The sequence below is a fragment of the Hylobates moloch genome, unplaced genomic scaffold, assembly GCF_009828535.3.
Source record: "Hylobates moloch isolate HMO894 unplaced genomic scaffold, HMol_V3 SCAFFOLD_24, whole genome shotgun sequence".
In the NCBI taxonomy this organism is placed as follows: Eukaryota; Metazoa; Chordata; class Mammalia; order Primates; family Hylobatidae; genus Hylobates; species Hylobates moloch.
In genome coordinates this window covers 18,227,674-18,252,288 of record NW_026652299.1, presented here as the reverse complement: position 1 = coordinate 18,252,288, position 24,615 = coordinate 18,227,674, and the positions used below count along the sequence as shown (strand labels likewise).

At 41.7% G+C, this 24,615-nt stretch overlaps 1 protein-coding gene across 1 annotated transcript in view; it reads right to left on the bottom strand.

The window, feature by feature from the left end:
- The window catches only part of NCKAP5 (NCK associated protein 5), a 998,748-nt gene that overhangs the window by 815,495 nt on the left and 158,638 nt on the right, over positions 1–24,615 (bottom strand). The window contains exon 2 of the mRNA XM_058434310.1: positions 22,461–22,590. Coding sequence (XP_058290293.1) covers positions 22,461–22,529 — 69 coding nt within the window. The 5' untranslated portion in view covers positions 22,530–22,590. The remainder of the gene's footprint in view (positions 1–22,460; positions 22,591–24,615) is intronic.

Sequence of the window (24,615 nt, the reverse complement as noted above, 5' to 3'; positions counted from 1 at the left end):
TGGATAGAATTACCAGCTGAAAATTACATTTTAAATATACTAATAGTAAAATATTTCCTTGCTGGTTACTCTCAGGCAAAATTTTATGCCTGCCTCATGTAGTGTCAGGATGTCTCAAAATCTAAATTAAATCAAACAACACACTTGCTTTGACAGATCGTGTGTTTATTCAGAAGTTTATTCAAGCCAGGAGTATGCACAAAATCTGACAGTATTCACGGCTATAAATTTTTTTAAACCACTGTTTCAGTCAAATGTATCTAACAAAATGCTTTTGGAGGTGATGATGTTAGTAAACCAGGTTGACTTTTTGACATTATTTACAGACATGCAGACGTTACTTGCTTAACAAATCAGCCCTTGAATCTTTTTGAGTCCCTGATTGATTACAAAGGGATTACAAAGAAAATAAAATCTTGCAGAAAAAGGGAAATCCTCCTCACCTAGGAAACTGTTAACCCTGTAGGTGATACATGGGCACCTCTGGAACAAAATCCTGGGCTACCTGTTCATTTCTTACTGAAAATTACCTTTCTGAAAGTTCTGTTTCTCATTATCCTTTATGGTCAGTTCCAGTTCAACATCTTTTTCAAAGCCTGCTGAGTCCTTCAGCTCATGTTCATCTCCCTTTCCTTGGCCATTTATAGGACGAATTGTTTATTCCTCTTGATTTTGCATGTAACTTATACATTATCAAGACAGAAAACGCATCTCATAAAACTTAGCACTGTACCAACCACATAACAACTACTACAAAAATGCTTTTGGAGCTTTGTGGCAACTTCACATTGACTAGAACTGTGATTCTTAAGGTGTGGGCTCTAGCCCAGCAGCATGGGTATCAGCAACTTGTTAGAAATGCGAATTCATGGCCTCACTCAGATCTGCTGAATCAGAAACTCTGGGATTAGAGCCAGTAATCTGTGTTTTAATGAGTTTTTCAGGTGATTCTGATGTATTTGTATCCTCAAGCTGGAGAACTACTGTACTGGGAAAATTGGCATCTATTCGGAAAAACTTGACCACCTATGAGAAGAGCCATTGAGGCTCTTATAATAGATTCAGAGTTGTTTTATTAAAAAAAAAAAAAACTACCCAAGTATATTTACAAAGAACTATTTCTTGCAAAAAGTAGGCACCATAAGATTAGACATCTGAGGAAAACAATAACAACAAAACAGGAAAATGTTTCTCTAACAAAGCAACACCGATGATATTTCTAATTATCAGGAGAATTACTGAGCACTTACTGTCAGCACAACCACAGCCTCCTGAATTAATTCATATTCTGGGCTGAATGAATGTGCAAAGCTTATTCCCATGGAAACTGAGCACTATACAGATTGATAGGGTTATAGAGCATATAACTGAGCTAAAGCAATTGCCAATTTTAAAAGATTAGCATTGACAATTTAACGCAACACATTTATTTCCCAAATATCAGGAGAGTCTCATCTACATTCAAGGATAAAGAACTGTCAAAATTTGATTTAAGAAAAAATAAAAAGCCCCACTACAACACAGCCTATCATCTTTTGAGCTTAGGCCAAAATGAGGCAGAAGCTCTGTTTTCTTAATACTCCCTTAATTACAAGGAGACTGTTTTTAACATTGGTATTAAATGGGTTGCTATGGCTTCCTGCCTGAGAGTTCAGCATGCCAAGTTTCAGTCAGGAGCAAGCTATGAATGGGCTGAATAAGATCCTCACAAATAGGTTTCACAGCTCAAACTCCTACCACAGAGCATCCCATTAGGAAGATTCCTGGGAGGTAACAGGGAGCTGACAATGGTGCTGCCTCCCTTCACTTTCCAAGACATTCCTTCTATGGCTTCTCACTAATCGCCTTGTCCTATAGGATCCTTGTCCTGTGTAAGAGAAAGCTGCTTCAAACAGAAGCAGATCTGCTGCCTGCTGCTTCCAAGCACAGAAACCATGTGGCAGTTTGTTTAGTCCTCTAATAGGTTTGTTTGTTCCTTGGGCAATTTCAGCATTCTCAAATTTTATATATGACTGTGACCAGAAGGGAAGAAGGCAAATAAGAAGTTCAAAGCAGAGTTAACCATGCTTAGATACAGGCCCGTGTCTTTGGTAAACAATACAGAAAAAACTACTGGGGATTTTTATCTCTGTGTTCTCAAAGATAGAAAGAACCCCAGGTAACACAACCCGCATGGTGAAAATGAGCAAATGCAGCCCCCAGAGCCATGCTTATGTCTAATATCTATTCGGATATCCAATAAGCCTTCTGGCTTCAAAATTCTCCACTCCTCTGATCTTGTAGCTTCTCATAGGGACCAAGCCTTTGAAATTTCACGCTAGGTTTTAGTGATTTCGGTTTTTGTGAGGAAAAAAAGATATCCATAAGGAACATATGCCTGACATTTGTGTGTTTTTGTAAAAGCCTAGTCTTTGAGAGCTGTGGCTACGGTGTTGAAGAGCAAGCTCTGGTCGTTTCCAGAGCTTCATCATTCGGAAGTCAGGGTCAGAGCAAACTGCTGCGAAAGGCTGGGGAGGGGACCCAGACATGTTCCTGGATTCCTTTCAGGATATCTACATTTACATGCAGTTAGGCAGGATGTGTATGAGGGAGAAACAGAGGGAGCAGAGTAAAAGTGGGAAAGAAAGAAAGGATGAGAAGGGAGGAGGAAGGGAAGGAAGGAAGGAAGGAAGGAAGGAAGGAAGGAAGGCAGGCAGGCAGGCAGGCAGGCAGGCAGGCAGGCAGGCAGACAGGCAGCCAAGAAGAAAAGGGCGGGAGGGAGGGAAGGAGAAAAGAGGAATGGTAGGGAGACAGGGAGAAGGGAAAAATGGGAAAAAAGAAAAGATAAATATGTACAACTTTTATGCATCCATAAAAATAAAGAAAGATAAAAAAAGAAAGAAAAAAAAGAAAAGAGAGACGGGGAGGGAGAGAGGGAGAAAAAGAAGAGTAAACACAGCAAAGACATACTGTAAAAGAAGGAAGTGATTTTCACCATGTCTTTCATTCAGCTGTGCTGACCTGCAGGTGTAGAGAAGGTGAAGGAGTTTGTACTCTTTCTCCAAGAGGTGATCAACTCACACCTGGCAATTTGACACAATTACCTCACAAGCTTTGATAGTCATTATCTTGGCTTCCACAGACACAATTATTTTATGGCTCCAAGAATAATGCACTCCTTTTGGAAATCTAGCAGTCATGCCTGGGTTGGTGACCTCCTGAATCAAGGAACTGCTAACTGGCAATACTGAGTTCTAATACAGGTGGCCAACCCAAGACAGTTTACTTCGCGTGGGGAGTAGGTGGCTCTGTAATACTATGAAGTTATCAGTAACATTTCAATTCTGGACTGTGGCTGCCAGATATAAATGGCTTTATCATTTTGTTTGTGATTTTGCAGATGTGGTTAAAGTCACACAAAGGCTCATACCAAAGGAATATGAGCTGTTTTTTGGTTTGAGACCCAGTACCAAATTGGTAAAATGAGCCAGCTTTCAGTAAGAAGTTTTTTATTATGTGGACATGAGATAAATATTTAACTTGCAAAGCTTACTTGCACGTTAAACATCTATCACAGAAAAGGGAAATACCCAAGTCTTTCTGTGTCAGTCATCTGTGGGTTCTAAAAATGCACAAACTAGATGGAATATCATAAACACATTTTCAAAAGGCCATGCAAAGAAACCAACACCAGGTGAACACATCTTCTTGCCACCTCATCAGCGGGCATACCACAAAAACCAGACCAGACTCAATGCCGAGGAAAGGTGACGTAAAAGTCCAAGTGTTCTTTTTTTTTTTTTTTTTTTTTTTGAGATGGAATCTAGCTCTGTCGCCCAGGTTGGAGTGCAGTAGCACAATCTTGGCTCACTACAACCTCTGCCTCCCGGGTTCAAGTGATTCTCCTGCCTCAGCCCCCCGAGTAGGTGGGATCACAGGTGCCCACGACCACGCCCAGCTAATTTTTGTATTTTTAGTGGAGAGGGGTTTCATCATGTAGGCCAGGCTAGTCTCGAACTCCTGACCTCATGATCCACCCACCTCGGCCTCCCAAAGCACTGGGATTACAGGCATGAGCCACTGTGCCTGGCCCCGGTGTTCTCATTTTGCAAATTCTTTGAGTTTTCAGAAATGAATGGATCCCAACTTGTTTCTGACACAACACCATTTTTCAAATAGTTTCTCTGGCCATTCACAAGGATTTAGAAGAGCAAGCACTGTAAACACTTCCAAGTCTGGGCTTGATTACCTAGAAATGTATCTAGAGTGTACTCTATCATTTAATCTAAAATCTGTGTCATCTTGCAGGGGAAACACAGAATCTTATAAAAAGGACAAACTGCTTTTAAGAACGTGTATGTCTGATTTTGGATTTGCAAAGCAATGCCAATTACAAGTGATCTATTTGTTTGGAAAAACACACTGAGGATAAATTCTATTAGTAATTAATTCAACAATAATATGAATTTGAAAAGATGCATGCTCCACTCTCTAAAAAAGAAGTCAGAAAGTCTACCTCAAATCTGCCAAATCAATGAGGTTTTATCCCTCTGAAGTTCACAGAATTGTAACTTTTGACAAACTTTACCTTCTAACTTACAACTCAAGCGTGCTCATCATGCCAGAGACACTGCTCCAATAACACGTGTCTTCCTGCTGCAGAATTTTGGAAACCTGAAGACTTCTGAGGGACAAAGCACGTGGGAGGTCTGCTAACCAGACACGGCAATAATTAATCTCAAATACCCAAATTACAACTGTAATGACCACATCATAATGAGGCAACAGTGGCCTCAGCAAAACAGCACCCCTAAATTGATTGTAAAGTTAATAGAGCAGCTTTGGGCAAAGTGGTGAGTTCAAACATTAAAGTAGAATTACAAATTAATTTTTTAAATTTATCTTGACATACTTGAAAGAAATTTAAGCAAATATCTCACTTTTAGACAGCAGTATAAACAATCTATATTGAATTTTCTTCACGGTCATCTTTATACGTAAGTTTATTAGGACAGTGATGTACTTGTGACAGATTTCTTTCCCTATAAAATATCTCTCTTCACTAATAACTGATGCCTGCAATTCCACCATAGACATTTCCATTATTCCTTACTTAAATACAACACAGGGAAGGGGCCCCTATGCTTGATTAGTCCTTGTAACACCATCTCTAGAGCTGTACTGGGAACACTTTGATGGCTGGAACCTTGTGTTTTCCTTCTTCGTTAGTATTCCCTGCAGGACCTCATCCTGTGCTAGGCACTTGATACCACAGTATCATTGAGCTCCAAGGAAATGGACAGATTGCTGGGCTCCATCCTGTGATTACAAAGACAAGAAGGTACAGCTGAAACTCAGAAGAAAACTGAGACTTCTCTGGAGTGACTCAGCCAATTAGTGATAAACCTGGGACCAGACTTGTGGAGCCCATAGACAGAGAAATTTACCCATCAAGCATTTACTGAGCTCTGCTGTGCACTGGGCATTGTACTATAAGCTGGGGACATGGAATGATGACTACAAATACATTGTCCTGCAGAAGCTTGTGATCTAAATGAGTTGGCTAGACTCATACACCAGCGATCGCAGCAAATCTACCTAAGTGCCATTATAAAATTGAGCCTTTAATTAACCCTGTTGAATCAATCTAGGGAAGCTTAGTAATTGAGATATAGAAATGACTTTTTTTGGAAGATTTCACCTAAAAAAACTACTGGAACTTAGACTCCACAGACAGGTCTTTGGCTGAGATTCCAGCAATTTCAAGTTAACTTTACTAATCAGAATATTTTATTTGCATTTATAGATGTGAATGAAGAGCTCATACATTTTAGTCATATACTCGAAATTAAAATTGTGTTCATTTATTTTTCAGTCAATGTGTTAGTTAGGTGTGTATACAAAGAATGCAGACAGAAATCCTGATTTGATTCATTCTCCTGTTAGGATCTAACTAGTTAATATTAACAAGAGCTAAGCTATTAACTTTTCTAAAGGATGAATTTGTACATTCTCTTGGATGATGGTGAATCTCATTCAAGTGAGAAACCTTACTCTATTCAATTTTTCATGAATTCTCTCAAATAATTAGTTTCAAGAAATAGCACTACATGACATCTTATTTTCTAGTCCTCGTGGGAATTTCTAAATCATGTGACAAGGACACTAATCGCAAAATTCAGCAGGGTAGTGGTATTAACATGAAATACTTAACATGTAGTCTTTGCTTCATAGGAGCCTCCAGGCTCCCTAGATCCTTGAGTACCCGTTCACCTCGCTTGCTGTGATAATTTCCAGTGACTGCTGCTTTGGTGATCCTTATATATGCCCAGAAGAAAGCCTTGGATTTCTCCAGTATCTCAAGACTCCACTTCTGTCCCTGTCTGGCTAGTTCACTCATATCTGCAACTGGTTTATATGTGCCTCTACTCAAATGTTCTAAACTTATCTAGTTTCAGAGATGGGGAAGAAATGCCATGCTTGTCTTGTGATCTAACACTACAGTGACCCTTTGCTACCTCTTCTCCATGCAGATGTTATGGGCCATGGGTTCTTTTTTACTCTGTACCTCCACACAAATGCTGGCTGATTTCCAAGGGGCTGAGAGAGTGGAGAGAACACTGGATCAAAGGCAGCCCTCTAGTGTGTGTGGTGGTGGTGGTGGTGTTTGATGACTTTTCTCCTTCCTTTGGCCAAATACAATAGATAAATAGATATAGATATAGAAATATAGATATCTCACTGCTTGTCCTGAGATTCATCCCAGTCTTAAAATCTATTCAGTCTTCTACCCTCTTTCCTTTGTATGCCATATGCCTACATCATACCCTTGATATTCACAAAAGGTCAAAGCAGAGAAAGACTCAGGACCTAGCCCTCCCTCATGCCGTGAGCCTCTGTGCCTTCCACCCCGGTGACTCCCACAGGAGCACACACCACAGCTATGACAGAAGCACTGCAGACATTTCAAGAAAAACACATTTTAAAGAATAGTAATAGTTTCAAGATTTTAATAGAGGCACAGTAGTTCGGACATGAGGCATTCAATGAACGTGTGATGAATGAATGAATGAATGAATGAATGAATGAATGAATGAATGAATGAGTGGTAAGTTTCCAAGTGTGCCTGGGGAGTGAGGCGGCTCCCTGCAGAGAAGGGGACTTGGATAGAAGCTGGCCCCTTTCCCTTGCTCTATGTTGCAACGGTAGGCATCTGAAATGATCCTAGCTCATGTCCAGTTGGGTGAGCCTACTTCTGGCATCTGAGAGAGGACAGAAACACTTTCAGCTCTCAGGGATGAGCCAGTTTAGGTGAGCCAGTTAGGTTAATCAAGAGTGTGTATGGTTTACCTATAGCACTTACTGGAATAAAGCTTTACTTGGTAGTAAACCCAGTCCCACCAGCAACAATCCATTGTTTTTGTCTTACTATAGTGACTGTTACTCATTTCTTCCTTTACTCAGTCATTGATGGAACACCTTGGAATTCTCCTTGCTGCTAAACTGTACTGGGGGTATAAGTGTGAATGAGTCAAAACTCCTGTTCCCATTTCAGTTCTCAAATGAGCACAGTTCTTACTGTTCTGGAGTACAATGTTTAACTTTCTCAAACAATTGCTTTTGGCTCTTGCCTCATCTGATCCTTATATAAGCCCAGAAGAAAACAGAGGCACAGAAGAGGTTAAAGATTTTAGGGGGCACACGGCTAATTAGTAGCAGAGCTGGGTCTTTTTTTATGACAAGGAGAGCTATGCACAGTTTCTATTAGCCAGTTTCATTTTCCTTTCAACAGAAGCCCTGCAGCAACACACTTATCAACAAAGGCAGTGATCTTTGGTTGGACCTTCTCTGGGCAAAGGACTTTGGACACCAAATATGCTTTCTCTAACAACCACTATACTCAATTTTCCAGTTTTTCATGGGGATCCGGTAACCACATAGGAAAAAGAGGAACCATCTCCCTGCTCCTATTATACTAAGACTCATCCTACTTAATTCCTCATTTAAAACAAGAACTTTTGTTATTTCCAAGCAATATTCAATTACCAAAGAGTTGCTCTGGATTAATTGTAGTACATCCCTCTCTTTTAGGATAGAGCATGTTGTCCATCAGCCCCACCAAATCAGTCAAGAGTGAAGAAGGAAGATATCGCCAGGGAGGAACCAAGGCCTGGGAGCCCTAGCTGTCACTCTCCTCTTCCTCCTCTGAATGGAAACTCCCTCTGGGCACAATGACAGGCTCTCCAGGCCCTTCAGGGCTCCTGGGAAAAGTGCTTAAATCCACAATACCCTCTGTGATCTGTTTTCCATTTGCAGAGGGAAAAAAAAAGTCTAATGTTGGAGGTTTAGCTCCATGGGAAACTACAACTGCAAATTGAATTTTTGAAAATTAAATCCAATTTAAAATGCATTAAAAACTATTTAAAGCAATCTTCTGGTGAGTCCTTTGTTATATGAGGAATCTTTCTGGGAAGAAGAAAAAGCAATCCCTGGTGTATCTGTTGTGTAAATCTGGGTTTACACCAGTAGAACTTTCTTAAAACAAGGTGTGGGGGCCTGAACTGCAAAGGGGTGTAGGCTGGCACCCCTGCCCAGCACTTTAGGATGCTCATTGGATGTCTCATCAAAGCACGGAGGAAGGTTTATTTGCACAAGAGAGATTAAGTTTCTATTTAAATCAAAGGACCCCAAGCAGAGGGGGACATGTTTGAGAAGAGCCACTGTAAAATAGCCACTGAAGCTATGGCACTGAACCCTAAGGAAGATGGTACCTGGAAGTAACCAACCCATCACCATAGGAAAGGAAAACCACACAGCTCCTCTCAACTCTGAAATGTGCATGAGATATGTGTGGATGGTGCAAATATTAGCAACATGAGCTTTGCAGCAAGACAGACCTTGCTGTTTACAAGTCCTATGACTTTAAACAAGTTATTTAATTCTTGAGCCTAAGTTTCTTCATCGGTACAATGAAGATATGATAGTACCTCACTGTAGAGTTGTTGTGAAAATTAAATGAGCTAATACAAATTAAAAGTTTCAGTCCAGTACTCTACCGTAATGTTAGTTGCCACATTATCATCATCAATTCTACTAATTTAGATGAGAATGAAAAACCACATGGAATATTCTAATGCCTTCTAATTACTCAATAACATCATCATCATTATTTCATACAAATTGATCACACATTGAGGGGGGTGTTTAATTGGCCCCACTCTTGCCAGCCCAGAATTCTGGGTTGTATTTATGTCAAGCTACTCTGTCCTGAACCACCTGCTGGATATTGGCCTATTTCCCTTCATCAGAACACACTTGTTCTGTGCCTCATTCTCTCAAAGTCCTTTCTCAACCAGATGATAATTGGACAAACTGATTCCGTTTATGTCCAGCCTTCCAGGTGACATACTATAGCTCAGTTTAGCACCTTTAATTCTAGAATTTCAGTACCATTCAGCACATGCGTTTAAGATAGCAATGTACCAGAGCAGAGGATTAGGCACAAATTAGAAGCAGGCTGAAAATATAAGAGAACCCTGGTGTTTCTTCCTGACTCAAGTTACACTGACTTCCAATCATGCATTTTATCTTTTGGCATGCTTACATAGGTGCCCAATAAATGTTACCTTTGGTGATAATAAAACAAAAGCCAAACTTTCAAAAGCTAGAATATCCAAAAGACCATTGTCTGCATTCTTGGCAGCAGCCAGATAGCCAGTTTTCCCAAGTCAGCAGCCTCTGAGGAGGCTGGCGAGGGGCCAGTTCCCAGGGTTGGTGCATTCCTGGGGCCTGGCAAGAGGCCACTGGGACCCTGTTTCCTCTTTCCTTCTCCCTATGTAGTGGAAAAATGTTCCCATTTTGACCCCTCTGAGTCTTTTTTCCCCCTATCGAAGCAAAGGCAGTCAGATGGGAAATGTTACCCAGTTCCCTCCCAAAACTCATCTCCCACTGCTCTAAGCTGGCAGAGCTTAAAGCAATTGAAGGCATAAGACAACAAAGGAGGGTTCCTCAGGCCAGTCATCCAGCCTGATTCTATCAAGAGCATGGTGCCTGGAGCAAGGAGAACCAGCGGGACCTTGTGCACAGGGAGTCATTGTGCATGTGCTTGGAAGACTATGGGCGCTTCTGGAAGGTTTTGGAATAAAATTACCTGTTATAAATAGACGCTGGCTGGGTTTCAGGGTTGAGAGCAAGAGGCCAAGATTTCCAGAAAAATAGAATGTTCCATATAAGAAGGTCTGGTGTACAGCTCATTAATAGGGGACTACTGAGCAACTGAACTAAGAAGAAAGGAATTTGAGGTTGGTCAGCCATGACCTGTAGTAAACACCTGGGTAAACATTTCTGGCAGATAATATCATGCATACGCTATTCCACTTTTAAACATCATATATGTATATATGTAAACCAAACATTAAAAAAAATCTTTTCTGAATGCTTCCTTCCATGTACAAACAAAGAAAGCTGCCATCTGTAATGGCCACATCAGCTGGTCCACATGTTTCCAGGGTAGGGAAGCCTGCCTGCCAGGCACGGTACTGCATGCCCTATTTGTGTTGTGAGTCCTTTCCCTAAATTCACTCAACAACCCTTTGAATAAGAGATGATCACCTCTACTAATAGATGAGAATATGGAGGCTCAGAGAAGGCAGGTGACATGGCCAAACTCACACAGGCAGTAGGAGGCAGGTTGGGATTCAAACCCAGTTCAGGCTCATTCTCCATCCAACTCATGCTCTCTCCACTGCATTACAGGGTATCTATTTCCACTGTGCCCTTTAAAATTAGTGCTTTGCACACAGCAGGTTCTTAATACAGCTTTCTTCCTGAGGCTGCCACTGCTACTTCTATATTTGATAGAAATTTTGGAGTTTAGCAGATAGGAGCTGCACCTACCATAGTATATTTCCTTTGCATAGGGTGCCCCAGCCTCCAAAACAATTTCTTGTTCTTTATTTCACTTAATGACAACATCTCTCATCATGGTGTCCCACCATTGAAGACATAGATATTCAGAGAGTTTAAGAAACATGCTAAAGGCCACACATCTACCAAACATTTCAACTCCAGCTATAGTCTAAGGACTTACGCAGTTCTAATGCAGTGATCAATCCACTAGACCACCCTCCCTGTACCTCAGCATCACAAAACTTTTATTAGGAATGTTGAAGAGAAGACCATGTCACTGGTTACATGTAACTTGTGTTCTGAAGGTGCCACATCATATTGTCTGGTAAAACCAAATTGACAAGTCCAAGGGAATAAACTGGAAAACAACACACAAAAATCTATTTCAAATAAAATATTTAAAATGGGCTAGTGTTTTCTCAGCCCAGAAATGTGAGAAGAGAGGGTGGCAGAGTATATTATTTTATAGAGTCCATGTGTTGGATACACTCGTTTGGCCTCTCCAAATCTACCCTTCACCCTTCCCTGCCCTGGTCTGGGCCCAGAGCACTCCATGGGCCCCATTCTCTCTGGCTTCCAGTTGGGTTCAGCCAATGGAGGCACCAACAGGGGACAAGACAGTGGGAGGAGAATGAGGTGGGAGTGTTCATGTCCTGATCCTCTTGCTGCAGGGCCAGCACGGTTGGCCATATCCCTCCACCTAAGGTGGCATTTCCTGCCAAGTGGCTCACTCCTTATAGCCACATGGTTCTATAGCCACTTTCTAGGCCTAGTGGCAACGACTCCCCACTGTTTCTAGCTGCAGGGGGCTCCATTATTATCTTGTTGCCCTTTCTATATCCTGCCACCCCTTTTAAAGAGGCCCTTTATTAAACTCTCCTCCAGTACCCGGCATGAGTGTGCAATGTATCTCCTTCCAGGACCTTCATGCAGTAAACAAGAAAACAATATTACTGATTTTGTCTTTGTAGACAAATGATGGGAAGTTACTCAAATCCTCTAAGAGGATGAGGAAGGCTAACTACTTTAGACCAGGCTCTCTCTTTCAGTCACTTCCTTCTCACCACACCTCACCCAACAGAAATTAGATCAGATATTCTGCCTCAAGGACCTACCAAACTGGGCCCAGGAGATCTCCACATAGCTACCTACCACACCCACAGTCCAGCCGGGAGTCAACTCCGGGAGGAAGGCAGGACACCACTGGCCTCATCCCAGTCTACCGAGTTGGTGCCTTCACAGACTTTGCTCTCAGCGTTCACCCACCCAAGCTGGATCGCTGCCAGCCTCATGGCCACTCCATCTCCAAAAACCACAGGCCTCTGCAAACAGCTCCTCACAAAAAGGCCAACAGCCCTTGAGCCTACTTATCTGCCGGCTCTGACAGATGGACCACAGAGTTCACCAAACCAAATGATTTTATTTCCCTCTACACATCTATGTGCATGAGAGCAGTCAATGAATTAATTGCATTAGGAAACCTACCAAGCTGAAGACAACTGCTTAAAACCAAGAACCAAAAAGGTGCAGAAAGACAGAAGGCAAGCAAACTTCGGGGGCATATTCGGAAATGGACAATTATGATCCATTAAGCCTAGTTAAGAAACTGAAATTTATGAGGAGGAAACATCTGGAACTGCCTGGAATGTAAAGAAACCAGGAGGAACCACTTTTTGGGCTTAGAGTGAGCAGGCCAGACAAATAGGATTCCATGTTAGGAGAGAAGTGCAAAATTAGTGTATAAAAGGACAGAATGGAGGCAGTGCATCTGGTGTTAACTGAAGCATTTGAATATGACGGCTCCTGGATTTCCTTTTGAAATATTAATTGAAATTGGGCTGGAGATGAGGGCTGCATGAAAACTGGCAGAAAGATCATAAATACTGGTTAAAGTGAGCCAGAGGAATGGAACATGGCAATGCAACACGAAGTAATGAGAAATGCTGCTCCATTCATGGCCATGAACCCTGTGGATATTTAATAAATATTAATTGATTATAATGAACTATACTGCTGAGTGGTAAATTAGCGTAAGATACCTAGGCTGCTGAAATACAGCTAATATATATATAGCTTGTACAGCATACACTGATAAATGAATGAGAAGAAAAGATACGAAAATGATTTAGCTATGTGATGCATTTTGCCTTGCACCAGGAATTGGCGGTAAGAGAATGTTAATAGAGGAGTCAGGAGGGGTGGCCAGAGGGGGCAAGAGGAAAGTTAGGACAATAATTCGAGATTATAGTAGACCTTGCTTAGGGTCTTGGCAATTTCTCAAGTATAAGCCAGACACCCTGGAGTCACACCCCATTCTTTTAGACACTGTGGCTTTCTCAATAAATTCCTGCTTCAGGGAACTCAGGGACACCATAGATTAAATTTGGACCAATTTATTGGAGGAAGATATGAAAGTCCTCCTCCTGATATTAATCAGCCCTCCCTGATTAATATAGCCAGAAGAACAACTTCCTCTTTGTAACCCCATCAGTCTTCTTGTTTGCACCACTGTATACCTCCTGGTATTATGAATTGTGTATATGTGACAAGATTTTTTTTAAAGCTTTGCAAAGCAGATATCATAGTTTACATTTCTTAGCACTCATTCCACTATGTTTCAGACCCAGTAGGTGCTCCATTCCTGTGCTGATCAATGAGAAACTCGAAAAAGAAGAGCAGGCACTTATCAGAGAGAACACCCAGATGCCTGTTAGGTTTGGGACCAGCTTCTAAGGGGATCGATGAAAGCTCTACCTCCTGTTATGGACAAAGCACTAGAGAGTCTGCCATGGGAACGATCCTAGGCTGCCAGAGGATGATGTGGAAAACTCAGTTGCCATGGAAACTTGTATGATCTGATGATTCCCATTGTTGAAAGATGGTGAGACAACAGGAGAATGACAAACAGATCTTGGAGCCCTAAGAACACACAGAACATGCCAAGCAAACATCTCTACTCATTTGTACTTATCTCTGCTATAGAAGCAGTCTCATTTCACCATCTGTCAATAACATAGCATTTATAAAAGGCTTTCAAAATGTGTCCAGTTCTTGTTTTTATGTAGTGATCTCAGCGACAACAAGGATGCACAGAACTACCTCTGATGCTGGCAGATAACACTTATCACAGCAGCTGAATACAGTTGAATGAAACAGGTGTCACCCGAGTTCCTGCTCCATGACTCCAGCAAGGGAAGCCATCCATGGGCAGATGCTATGGTCAGCACTAATGGCAGGTGAAGCTATCTAACCATTCTTGCATCACAGATTCCTGTCAGAATCTAATTATACCTACAGACTCACTCCCCAGAAAAATGTACAAATGCATATAACATAAAATATATCAGAGAATTCAAAGCCCTGGAAGTCTTTTCATAAATCTCCCGTATCAAGCACCTTGGGACTCAAGAGAATCCAGGACACCATATTAATAATCTCTGTTGTAAAACAAACAAACAAAAAACTTTACACACACACACTAGAATCATCCTTGGGCAAACCTGAAAAGCAGCATGCCATTTCCTCTCTCCAACCTTCCCAAACAGCACCCTGGGCCTGCTGCATGTGGGCCCCCTTTATCCCATATTCAGCACCCCCACAACTGTGTATTTGGTTCATAAGCAGCTGCTCACTGCTAAGTTCACTCACTCATTCATTCATTTTACTGAGCTTTTTCTATGTGTCAGACTTTAGGAATCCAATGTGAATATGACATGGCCCATGCCCTCAGGAAACCTACAGTTGAGATCAGTCAGGGGTGATTTTTCTGCTCAGGGAACATAATGGCCATGTCTGGAGACAGTTTTCATTGTCACAATGAGGGAGGGGTGCTCCTGGCATCCAATGGGTAGAAGCCAGGTACCCCAACAAACGTCCTACAATACACAGGACAGCGCCCATGACAAAGAACGATCAGGTCCAGACTGTCAATAGTGTCGAGGCTGGGAAACCCTGTTCGAGAGCACAATGGCCTGTGGAACGTGAAAAGGCCAGAAGTAGGTATTATGCCAGCTCAGGAAGGGGCGTGTTCATAAGAACTCCGGAACATGTGGCTTCGATGGCAGCCTGCCTTCTTTTCAGAGATGAAAGGAAGGAGAGAAGGAAGCAAAGGAGCCATTCAGAGTGAGTAACAACCACAATGAAGGTGGATCCTCCTTCAGGCAACGTCAGAGGAGGCAGCACCAATTGCAAATGCTGGGCAGACAAATGGCATTTCTTCCAGAATCTCCTCAGGGGAAATGCTGCTGACTCTCTACTCACCTCCATCAGTCAGTGGCCGAGCAGAGGGAATGTGCAGCCATTTGGTAGGACCATCACTCAAGTAATAAACCCCACTGCATGCTGGGGGATGGCTAGATGCTGGAGGTACCCCATCACTCACCAGGTTCTCCCTACTCTTCTCCCATTCTAGTCAATAACTCCACCTTGTACATGAACATGCCATCATCAGTCCTCATATGAATAAAAACACAAAAATGTATATATATGGGTATGTGTATACACACACACACACACACACACACACACACGTACACACACACGCTATTATAAATCGCAATCTCTTCTAAAGTTGGTTCCAAGGTCTGGTTCATCAGAAAATCACAAGATCAGAAAACAGACCTAGACCCACATTCTATATCCCTTATAAGTCTCCCCCTCCCACCTCCACTCCTTTGTCAATTGTTTTGCTGAAACCAAGTCTGGCTTCCCTCTGGTCTAGACTGTTCTAAACTGCAGGCTAGTCAGTGGGCACAGATACAGCAGACGTGCTAATGCACATGGTCTAGTCCTGTTGAGGTAGCTGATGCTCTTTCACATTGTGAAGCACCATGAAGGAGCTCCCCGTCACGGGCATAAAGGAGTTTTCTGCTTCAGAGCTGTTAGCTGTGCAGATGCATTGTAGTCTGGGGGTAGCCCCAGACCTAAAGTGAAATCCCAGCTCTACCTCTTACCAGTTCTATTGCCTTGAGGAAGTTGATGAACTTGTTAAGCTTCAGATTTCTCATTTGTAAAATAGGGGTAATTAGAGTTCCTAACTTAAAGGGTTGTTGTTAAATATTAAATGGTAGTTTCCATATAAAGTATTGAGCAGCATGCCTGGCCTATATTAAGCCTTCATAAATTTCAGCTACTATTACTAAGGGAAGGAAGCCATCCTGGTTGAGACTTAATGCATGATTCACTGAGTGAATATGCTGAGCTGTCTGCTAAAGTGGCTTTGATGTTCGATTCTGCCATCCTCATTGCTGACACACTCTATGCGCACTGCTTGGACCTAGTCTACTTCCGTCCTCCATTCAGACTCTGTCTGCAGCACCAGTGTTGCTGCAGATCTCCAATGGCCCTCCAAGACTTTTCTTGTTAGGATCTGATCTCTTTCTATTCTTTTGGGGCTCCCTCAAGACTTGCAGCAAGTAGCACCTGTGGGTGGTGCCCACCTGGCCCAGCCTTCCCTGCCTCCTCCTAGCTCATCTGCTCCCAGCTCTATCCATGGGACCCGGAGATCTGCATTGTTGGAGAACAGGTGGGCAGGGTACTTCACCTGCATTTCTGGACCTGCAGTAATGGGCTGAGCTCGGCTGGTGGACAGATTCACCGAGTAGATACTTGTCTAAGGGTCTGACACGTCTCTAATTCCACCTCTGCCCACTCTCAAGGGGGCACAGTCAAAATTTCAGCATGACACTTTGGAAAGGCTGCTAAACCAGGCCAAAGTTAGTCTATTCTCCACCAGTTGCTTTTCTCCTAAAAATGGCCTTCACTAGATTCTCAGACATCACCCTATCTTCTGATACCTGGCTCAGGCCATGGTCTCCGTTCTAAGTACATCTAAGAGACACGGAAATAATAGCCCAGTTAGAGGAAATGAGGCAGTTGGAGGAAAAGAAAAACTCCTTCTCATTCTTTGGCCCTCTCTGACTTGATGCTTCTTTGGGAAATCTCAAAACCATCTTGATATCGGAGAACAAAGATCAGGCTTCCCAGAGGACAACTTGGCATGTTCTCAGTGGCCAGGGGCACAAGGCAAACAGTACTTTACATAAGCTTCCATCAGTAGCCATGGTCAAGGGGGACTGAGATTAGAGTAGCTGGAAACCTATAGGAAGCTGGTGTTCTGGGCTCTGTACAGCATCCCTATGGTAAGAGGAGGTCTAACAAGAGAACCGTGAGATTCAAGAAAGATCCAGTCATATCTGAAGCAGTACAGAATGAAGACTTTTGTTTTCTTACTATTCATAACCCACTAGCTGTAGGCTGTACTGAGCAACACCAGCAATACCTCTATTTTGCATTTAGAAAAAGTATCAGCAAGGTTGAACATACTCTATGTCAATATATTCTAAATATTTAGAAAAATGCCTTCTAAACATTTTTCTGTCCCCCTATTCTTCCTACTGGGGTATATGTACCTTTGATAACAGCCTAAACCTTTGCCTGCCCGCATATCACATATACTGAGGGTAAACACAAATCACTACTTAGAAAATCAGCATCCAGGAAACGTAAACCAGGACTTTCAAAATTCCCATTGCTCTTATGCATGCGGATAGCCATTAGAATCCAGCCTACTGCCTGTCTTTGTAATTAAAGTTTTTTTGTAAATAAAATACCTACATTTGATCATGCGTCTTCAGAGGCAGCTGTCTTCCTACAACAAAGGTGAGCAGTTGTAATTACTCATGTGGCCTGCGGAGCCTGAAATGTTTACTATCTGGAACTTTATAGAAAGAGTTTGCTGATTCCTGCTTCAGAATTATGTCTAGTCACTAAATAGAGGGGAAATAACTGAAGATAAAACAGCAGAGATTTAAATTCAATATGAGGAAGAAGTTTCCCTGGGAGAAAAAATTCAGTAATGACATGAATTGGCACCAAAGGATGCAGGACCAATATCCTTGGGTTGCATCTTTTTTCTCTACTCCCTCAGTCCGCAGTTACCAAATTCCCTCTGTAGCTTCAAACTACAGCTCCCCCATGGCCCCTCCATGTAGTTGCACAGCTGCACCTACAGCTTCCCCATGGCCCCTCCTCACATCTTCCCAGAGTGACCTCAGCTCCTACTACTGTCAGTGCCACACTGTTCATCTCCATGTGATGATATTTTTCCTGCTTATTAGGACAGCTTCCCCAGATAAACTAGAAGCACTTGAGGAAGCCTATCCCCCTGTATCAGCCAGGGAGACCTTGCAGAAAAGAGATGGCACATTCAAAGCATCTAACTGAGGAGAGTTTGGTAAAGGGACTGTTTACTGAATTGTGGACAGAACTGAGTCAAACCAACAAAAGATGGGCTAACAACATCCAAGAACCATTACTATGAAGAATCCTTAAGGTATGGGGAAAGAAAAGGTGCTAGAACATCTATAGAGTGGTGGTTCTAACTATAGCTGGAGTTCTGGGGAGAGGGTGTCCAACAAAAGCTTTAGGCAAAGGTGCCTAGTTCTTGTGGTCCATGACCAGGCAGGGTGAGAGTGGGAGAACAAATACCTCAACCTCTGATCTCCTGCCAGGAGACCAGTAGGACCTCTTTTTCCCATTGGCTCAACCCAACCAGATGCCAGAAGGCAAGTCCATGTGGTGCATCCTCCAAGGATGATTGGCCAGGTAGAGAAGAAAAAAGAGTGGATCTGGAGGGAAAATGGAAACCATCCAGCACATCCCCATAGCTGGTTTTCAATAGCGCTTTTTGACTGACTGTGTTATGAATGTTGTGGAAGGCTTGATTCCTATAATGATTTGGATACAAACAGTCAAGAGGCTGAAGGATGAATTCAAGGATGTGTGCACGTCCTTTTTTTCCTCTACAAGCTTATAAAACTATACTGCTGTCGGAGCTGAGGATTTAGTGTGGCAAATGTTTTTCCTTCCTTTTGTGGGGGAGAAGAAAAGAGGGTACCAAGAAGAAATTCATACTGCTACTCTCATCTGTGCTTAAAAGCTAAATGTATTTCCTCAAAATTAAAAAGAGAATGTTTGTTACTTAAATGTGAGCTGGTAAGAAAGATAACTCATGCTCCAGCATGCTCATCAGCTAAATGCTATCACAGCTACAAGTGTCAAACAGCGACATGGGCAGCCCGGGAATGAGTCTTGCAAATAAAAGAGCACAGTGTGAAATGATGACTTTTTCTGATCAAAAAGTATCCTGGGAATGGCTGAACAGTTTTGGTTCAATAAGAGGCCTCGATTTCTGGGGTGATTTTTATTGTTATCAGAGAGACGACTGTATACTTGCCGTGAATGTATATACGGCTACTCCGCACACTCCTACTGGTGGAGGCAAACTTGTAGTCACTTGTCTTTCTCTCTGGGCCTTTACCCCCCACAATGAAACATATTTTTCATTTCAGTTTCACGTACGTATCACTTTCCCCTTTAAAAGGGTGAGTAATAAAGTAAAAAAATCACCATCAATGAATATTTCAGTGTGTTACCAGGGCACACATACATGGACATGTATATGAGTGCACACACATACACTCAAACCCTCCCCCATGCCACCTGACTAAGGACCACAAACTTGTTTTCCCCAGTTTGAGCTTTTTTCAGTTTTTGGACTGTGAGTTTCTTTATTCTGTGGTTCCTCCAGTCTAAAAATGTAAAAGCCATTGCAAGGGAGCTATAATTTCTACTCAACACTTCAATGATTTGATTATATAAAATAAAAAGTGTAATGAAGTTAATAGCACCTTATTCTTGCAATACATTATGAGAATATTTTCCTGCAAAATCTGGAAGTGGAAATTACCTCTGGGCCCCCTAACTCTCAAAAATATGTGTCGTGACGATTATTGGAATGGAATTTCAAGACTTAAGAATGTGATATGTTTCTCTTTCCTCTATTCAGTTTCCCACAAGGACATCTTCTGTTCCTGGGATAGTATATAATGAAAGATAAAGAACTTAAGTGACAGGTTGTTCTACCTTTGGTGTAATCCTAGCATGTGAGCTCAGGAAGAGCAGATAACCTCTCTGGGCCTTAAGTAGTCTGCAAAGTGAGGGGACGAGATAACCGATTTTCACTTTAGCATTCTAGATTCAAAAAACAAAATAAAAAGCATGCATTGGGAATGAAAACTGTACTGTAATGCCAGGTTTGTTGTTCTGTTGTTTTCTTGTATTTCACAGCAGCCCTTATCTAGAATCTTCCCTACCACCTTCTTGCCTAATAATTTGTGTGGCTTCAGCATAAAGCTGAAGAAGAGGGCAACATCTTGAGTTCAGATCCTTCACAGGCCAGGCATCTTTGATCTCATCCCTGGTCTAGCTTTTTTTCTGATAGTTGGAATTCATTCAAGGTGCTTTCAATGGTTCCCATTCCCAAAGAATCAACTCAAAAAGAATACTCTAGCTGCTATTCTCCCAGAAGTAGCATCTTATTTGAAGAAGGGAACATAATACTACAACTGGGGGCAAAATTGTAGTAACTTGGCCTAAGTGCTATAATGTTGAATAGCATTTAAGCACCCCCCTCCACACTGTGATAGGAAAGGACATCCTTTTTCAGAATTTTCCCAATCTGGGTATGCAGATGTAACACAGTCTGCCTCTAGGAAACAAGGAAAAGATTTCACTAGTGTAAAAGCTCTCCTAAGCATGATACAGGGAGACTTAACAGGATTAAGTTTCTCAGGTGGTGCCAAACAAGTTCTCATTTTCACAGCGTTCTTCTATGCCAGCAAGTCAAGAAACATATTTGCAGCCCTCAACAAGTTTCAGGGTACAGCCATATGCCAGAAAGAATGCAAGCTCAATTTGGGGTTTTCAGCTAGACTGGTAATGTGACAGGATTTTACTTATGCCCATTTTCAAGCTATCTTTAGGTAAAATTTAAATATGAGTATTGACACTGTTTCCCTTTTTCTGATCTGCAAGTACCTAAGATCCCCATTCAGGGTTACTCACATCTCCCTGCCCTGTCTTGTCCTGCCCTATCCCTGCCTTCCTAGCTCTCTGGGCTCTGCATTCTTCTGTTTTACCAATTCCCTCAACAAAATTCTGCTCATCTGGTTGACATTTGGCAGTGATCCAAGGCCATTTATTAATGGGTGCTACTATGAATTATTGAAAGGCAATAGCTTATTATGTTTAACTTTATAGGGTATTTGCATAAAACTTGAGATCTGAGGCAGAAATCTATGGCTTTGGGGACCAACCAATACCGGCGATATTTCTGGGTTAAGAGAATCTTTCTTGAGCTGCTCACATCATACCATATGGCTGTCTCTGTCCTTAGCCTAGGCCTAAGACAGACCCTATTGGCATGCTGATATGTAAAAAGTGTTTTTCTTCTGCAAAGGAGAGGCTGAGAAATTATCTCTTTATCCCAAGTTTCCCCAGAAGTTGAGAAGGGAATACACACACATACACACACAGAGACACACACACAGATACCCAGACACACTCACACACCAATGTCACCACATTCAACCTGGAGTTAGCAAGACGTAGGAGGTGAGATGGGGTCAGATCTATAGAAAGGAGAACTTAAAATACACCAAAGTTGGCCTCTAAAGGTATGCTGGTCAATGCACAGACCAAATAGACACAGACATTGATTCTGACTAAGGAGAGAAGAACTTAACGTAAATGCTTAACACAATCTTCTTCTCAAGTCCCAGAAACTCACATCTATGAACAATTTGTGAGGCAGAGCCTCAGCCACTAAGAAGTAAATAACTAATCTGTCCATGGCAGAGCAAGACCTACAGCTGCAAAGTTTGAAAGGTATAACGGATAAATCAAACCAACAAATAGTTCATTGAACCCCCACTCTGCTAGACTCCAGGCCAGGTGCTGAGCATATACAAGTGAACAAAGCACATCCCTATAAAATGTGCACGAGAAGGAACCAAGCTAAATCTGTATTTCAGAAAGTTTGCTTTCTATTTCAAGTTTGCTTGATTTGATTCCTTGCTCTGTTCACACACATTGCATAACAGAAAAGGTGACCCACACATGTTGGCCCAGAGACTGCGGAAGAGTAGCCAACCATCAGACTTAGTCTAAAGTGAATTATTCTGTTTCACTGGACTAAGCAGATTCTCACACCTGATAGCAAACCCAACCAGGTTGTTAAGAATGATGTTCATCAGCATTAAAACTCTTGGAAAGTTCGTTTACAGACCACTGAACTAATGCACATACCTAAGAAGGTCTCCAAGACTTCCTCGGCTCTTCAGTATTTGAAGCTGTATTGAATTCTTGTTCAACTTACCCCCAAGGTTAAGATAAATGGGGGATGGAAAAACTATATATAGGCTTAGCATTTGGCATCAGCTATACAGTAGTGTTTTTGTATAGGCTGAAGTCTACATCAGCTGGAATTAATATAATTATATATAACGTTGACAGATTATGACATTTGCCTATTAAGACACTATACAAACATTCCAATAATTTGCTGGCTTTTGAGTTTGTAAAAAATAAATGAAACAAAATCTCAAGGGACGTTGCTAATGGTTTAACTGGAAGAGAGGTTTCAAAAGCACAGGGTTCAGGAAATAACAGTCAAAGAATAATGCATTCAAAGCCAAAACATATAGAGTGGCAAATGAATATTTAGTACTTACCACAAGACTGCTGTCTAGAGACAGCCTTTTTCCAAAGTCCCTTTTCTCGAGCTGTCTCTTTCCCTCCATGGATGAAGTTATTTATTTTCTTTTGTGACTTATAAGAATCCCCTGTCTGTTTCCAGGGTCACTGAAAAGAGTGAACATGTGTTTTACTATCCAAGTACACAGTGTTTAGACCTTTGTTTTTAACTCTCTAACCAGAAACAAGCATTGAAGTCAAAAAATACCCAGTCTCAAATAGTAAGTATAGAACTGGGCTCTCTCAACTCAAAAGACCACTCTGTGTTACAAATGTCAGAGTTGTCCTTATGGCGGCCCCTGTGTTTTTATAGGTTTTGCTAATGGAGTTGGGGAATGGGTTTGCAGGTTGAATCAGCAGACTGTAGAAAAAAGCAAACAGTCCGTTTCATGCCACACTTGCTCCACACCCATCCTCTCTCTATCAGCCAGAATCATTCTGTTACTGTGCACATAGATGCTGTCTGCAAATTCCATGAGATCAAACCAACAAAACCACGCTCTATAACCAAGAGTTATTGAGCTCAAGGCCCAATGAAGGGAAACTGAAACATGAACATTGTTGTCAATATTTAATTTAAAAATATGTAATTTAAAAATATTTGAGGAACATTGTAAGATACATTCCTTTGGGGATAGATTGATTCAAAATGAATGGTGGGTGATGTCATTACTGTCAATGAGTATTTATAGAACCCACTGTATTTTTACCATATTAGATATAGTTCATCCCTGAACTCCACTGAAATTGCTTTTTCTAGAATGATTAAGTATTCTGGTTAATAAGGATTCATCATATATGTTAAGTGCAAGCTTCCAATTTTCACAAAGATGTAAAAGGCTTGAAATAAAAGAAATGGGTTACAGGGTTACAGTTGAGGTTTTTTTTGTTTTTTTTTTTTTGAGATGGAGTCTCACTCTGTCACCCAGGCTGGAGTGCAGTGGCGCAATCTCAGCTCACTGCAAGCTCTGCCTCCCGGGTTCACGCCATTCTTCTGCCTCAGCCTCCCAAGTATCTGGGACTACAGGAGCCCGCCACCACGCCAGGCTAATTTTTTGTATTTTTAGTAGAGACGGGGTTTCACCATGTTAGCCAGGATGGTCTCAATCTCCTGACCTCGTGATCTGCCTGCCTTGGCCTCCCAAAGTACTGGGATTACAGGCGTGAGCCACTGCGCCTGGCCCAGTCCAGGATTTCTTATCCACTAGCCAAGTGACCTTGGACAAGTCATTTAACCTCTCGGAAACTCATTTTTCTCAACTACAAAACATGATGATAGCAATCAAATGATGTATGGGAATATGATTTGGAAGCCATAAATTACAACTCATATGTAAGTTATAATTACCCACAGATTACATTTAAAAACCGTTAACCTGAAATATGAGTCAATATAATTCAATATATCCTTGATGATTCAGAAGGTGCTTTGAGATATAGAAATTGCTCATAATCCTTGTAAATAAACATAGCATTGTACTGCTGATGCAGAAGAGATGAAACATAATGCTATACCAATTAATTTTTTAATATAATTGAAAAGAAATATGTTCCACAACTCTCCATTGCTCCAAGTCTGACATGGATCAAACAGGCAGGATTTCATGGCCCACAGGATGTGGGCTGTGTCTCTTGGTTTTCTTCATCAAGAGGGTTGAGACGGTGGTGCCTGAGATGGGGAATGCCCAAACTATAGTCAATCATGGGAGACTGATGGGCTCATGTTCCAGCTTAGGCTCCCTCCTCCATCTTAGTCATTTTATCTCTTACTTTCGAGAACACTAATTTTTAATACATCACTGGTCCACTCAGAAACTCTTAAGAGTTCAGAATTTAGGATAAAATCCAAATTTTTCAATATCATTTTCTAAAATTCTAGGCAGTATTTTTCAGAAAAGTTAGTTCTGTATACTGCTATAGGCATGACCACTAGTCAACTGAAATTTGTTTGGGAGGCTGCCTTTTCTACTTTCAGCTGTTCCTGCCCACTTTGTAGCATTCTCCCTCTTCCCCAGTCTCAGTGACTGTATACACTGGTAGTTCAGAACACCCTCTGCAATGATGAACCAGCTAGAGACTACTCAGACCCTCATATTTCCCTCTCCACCAAAAACACACCCTCCTAAGTCTTGA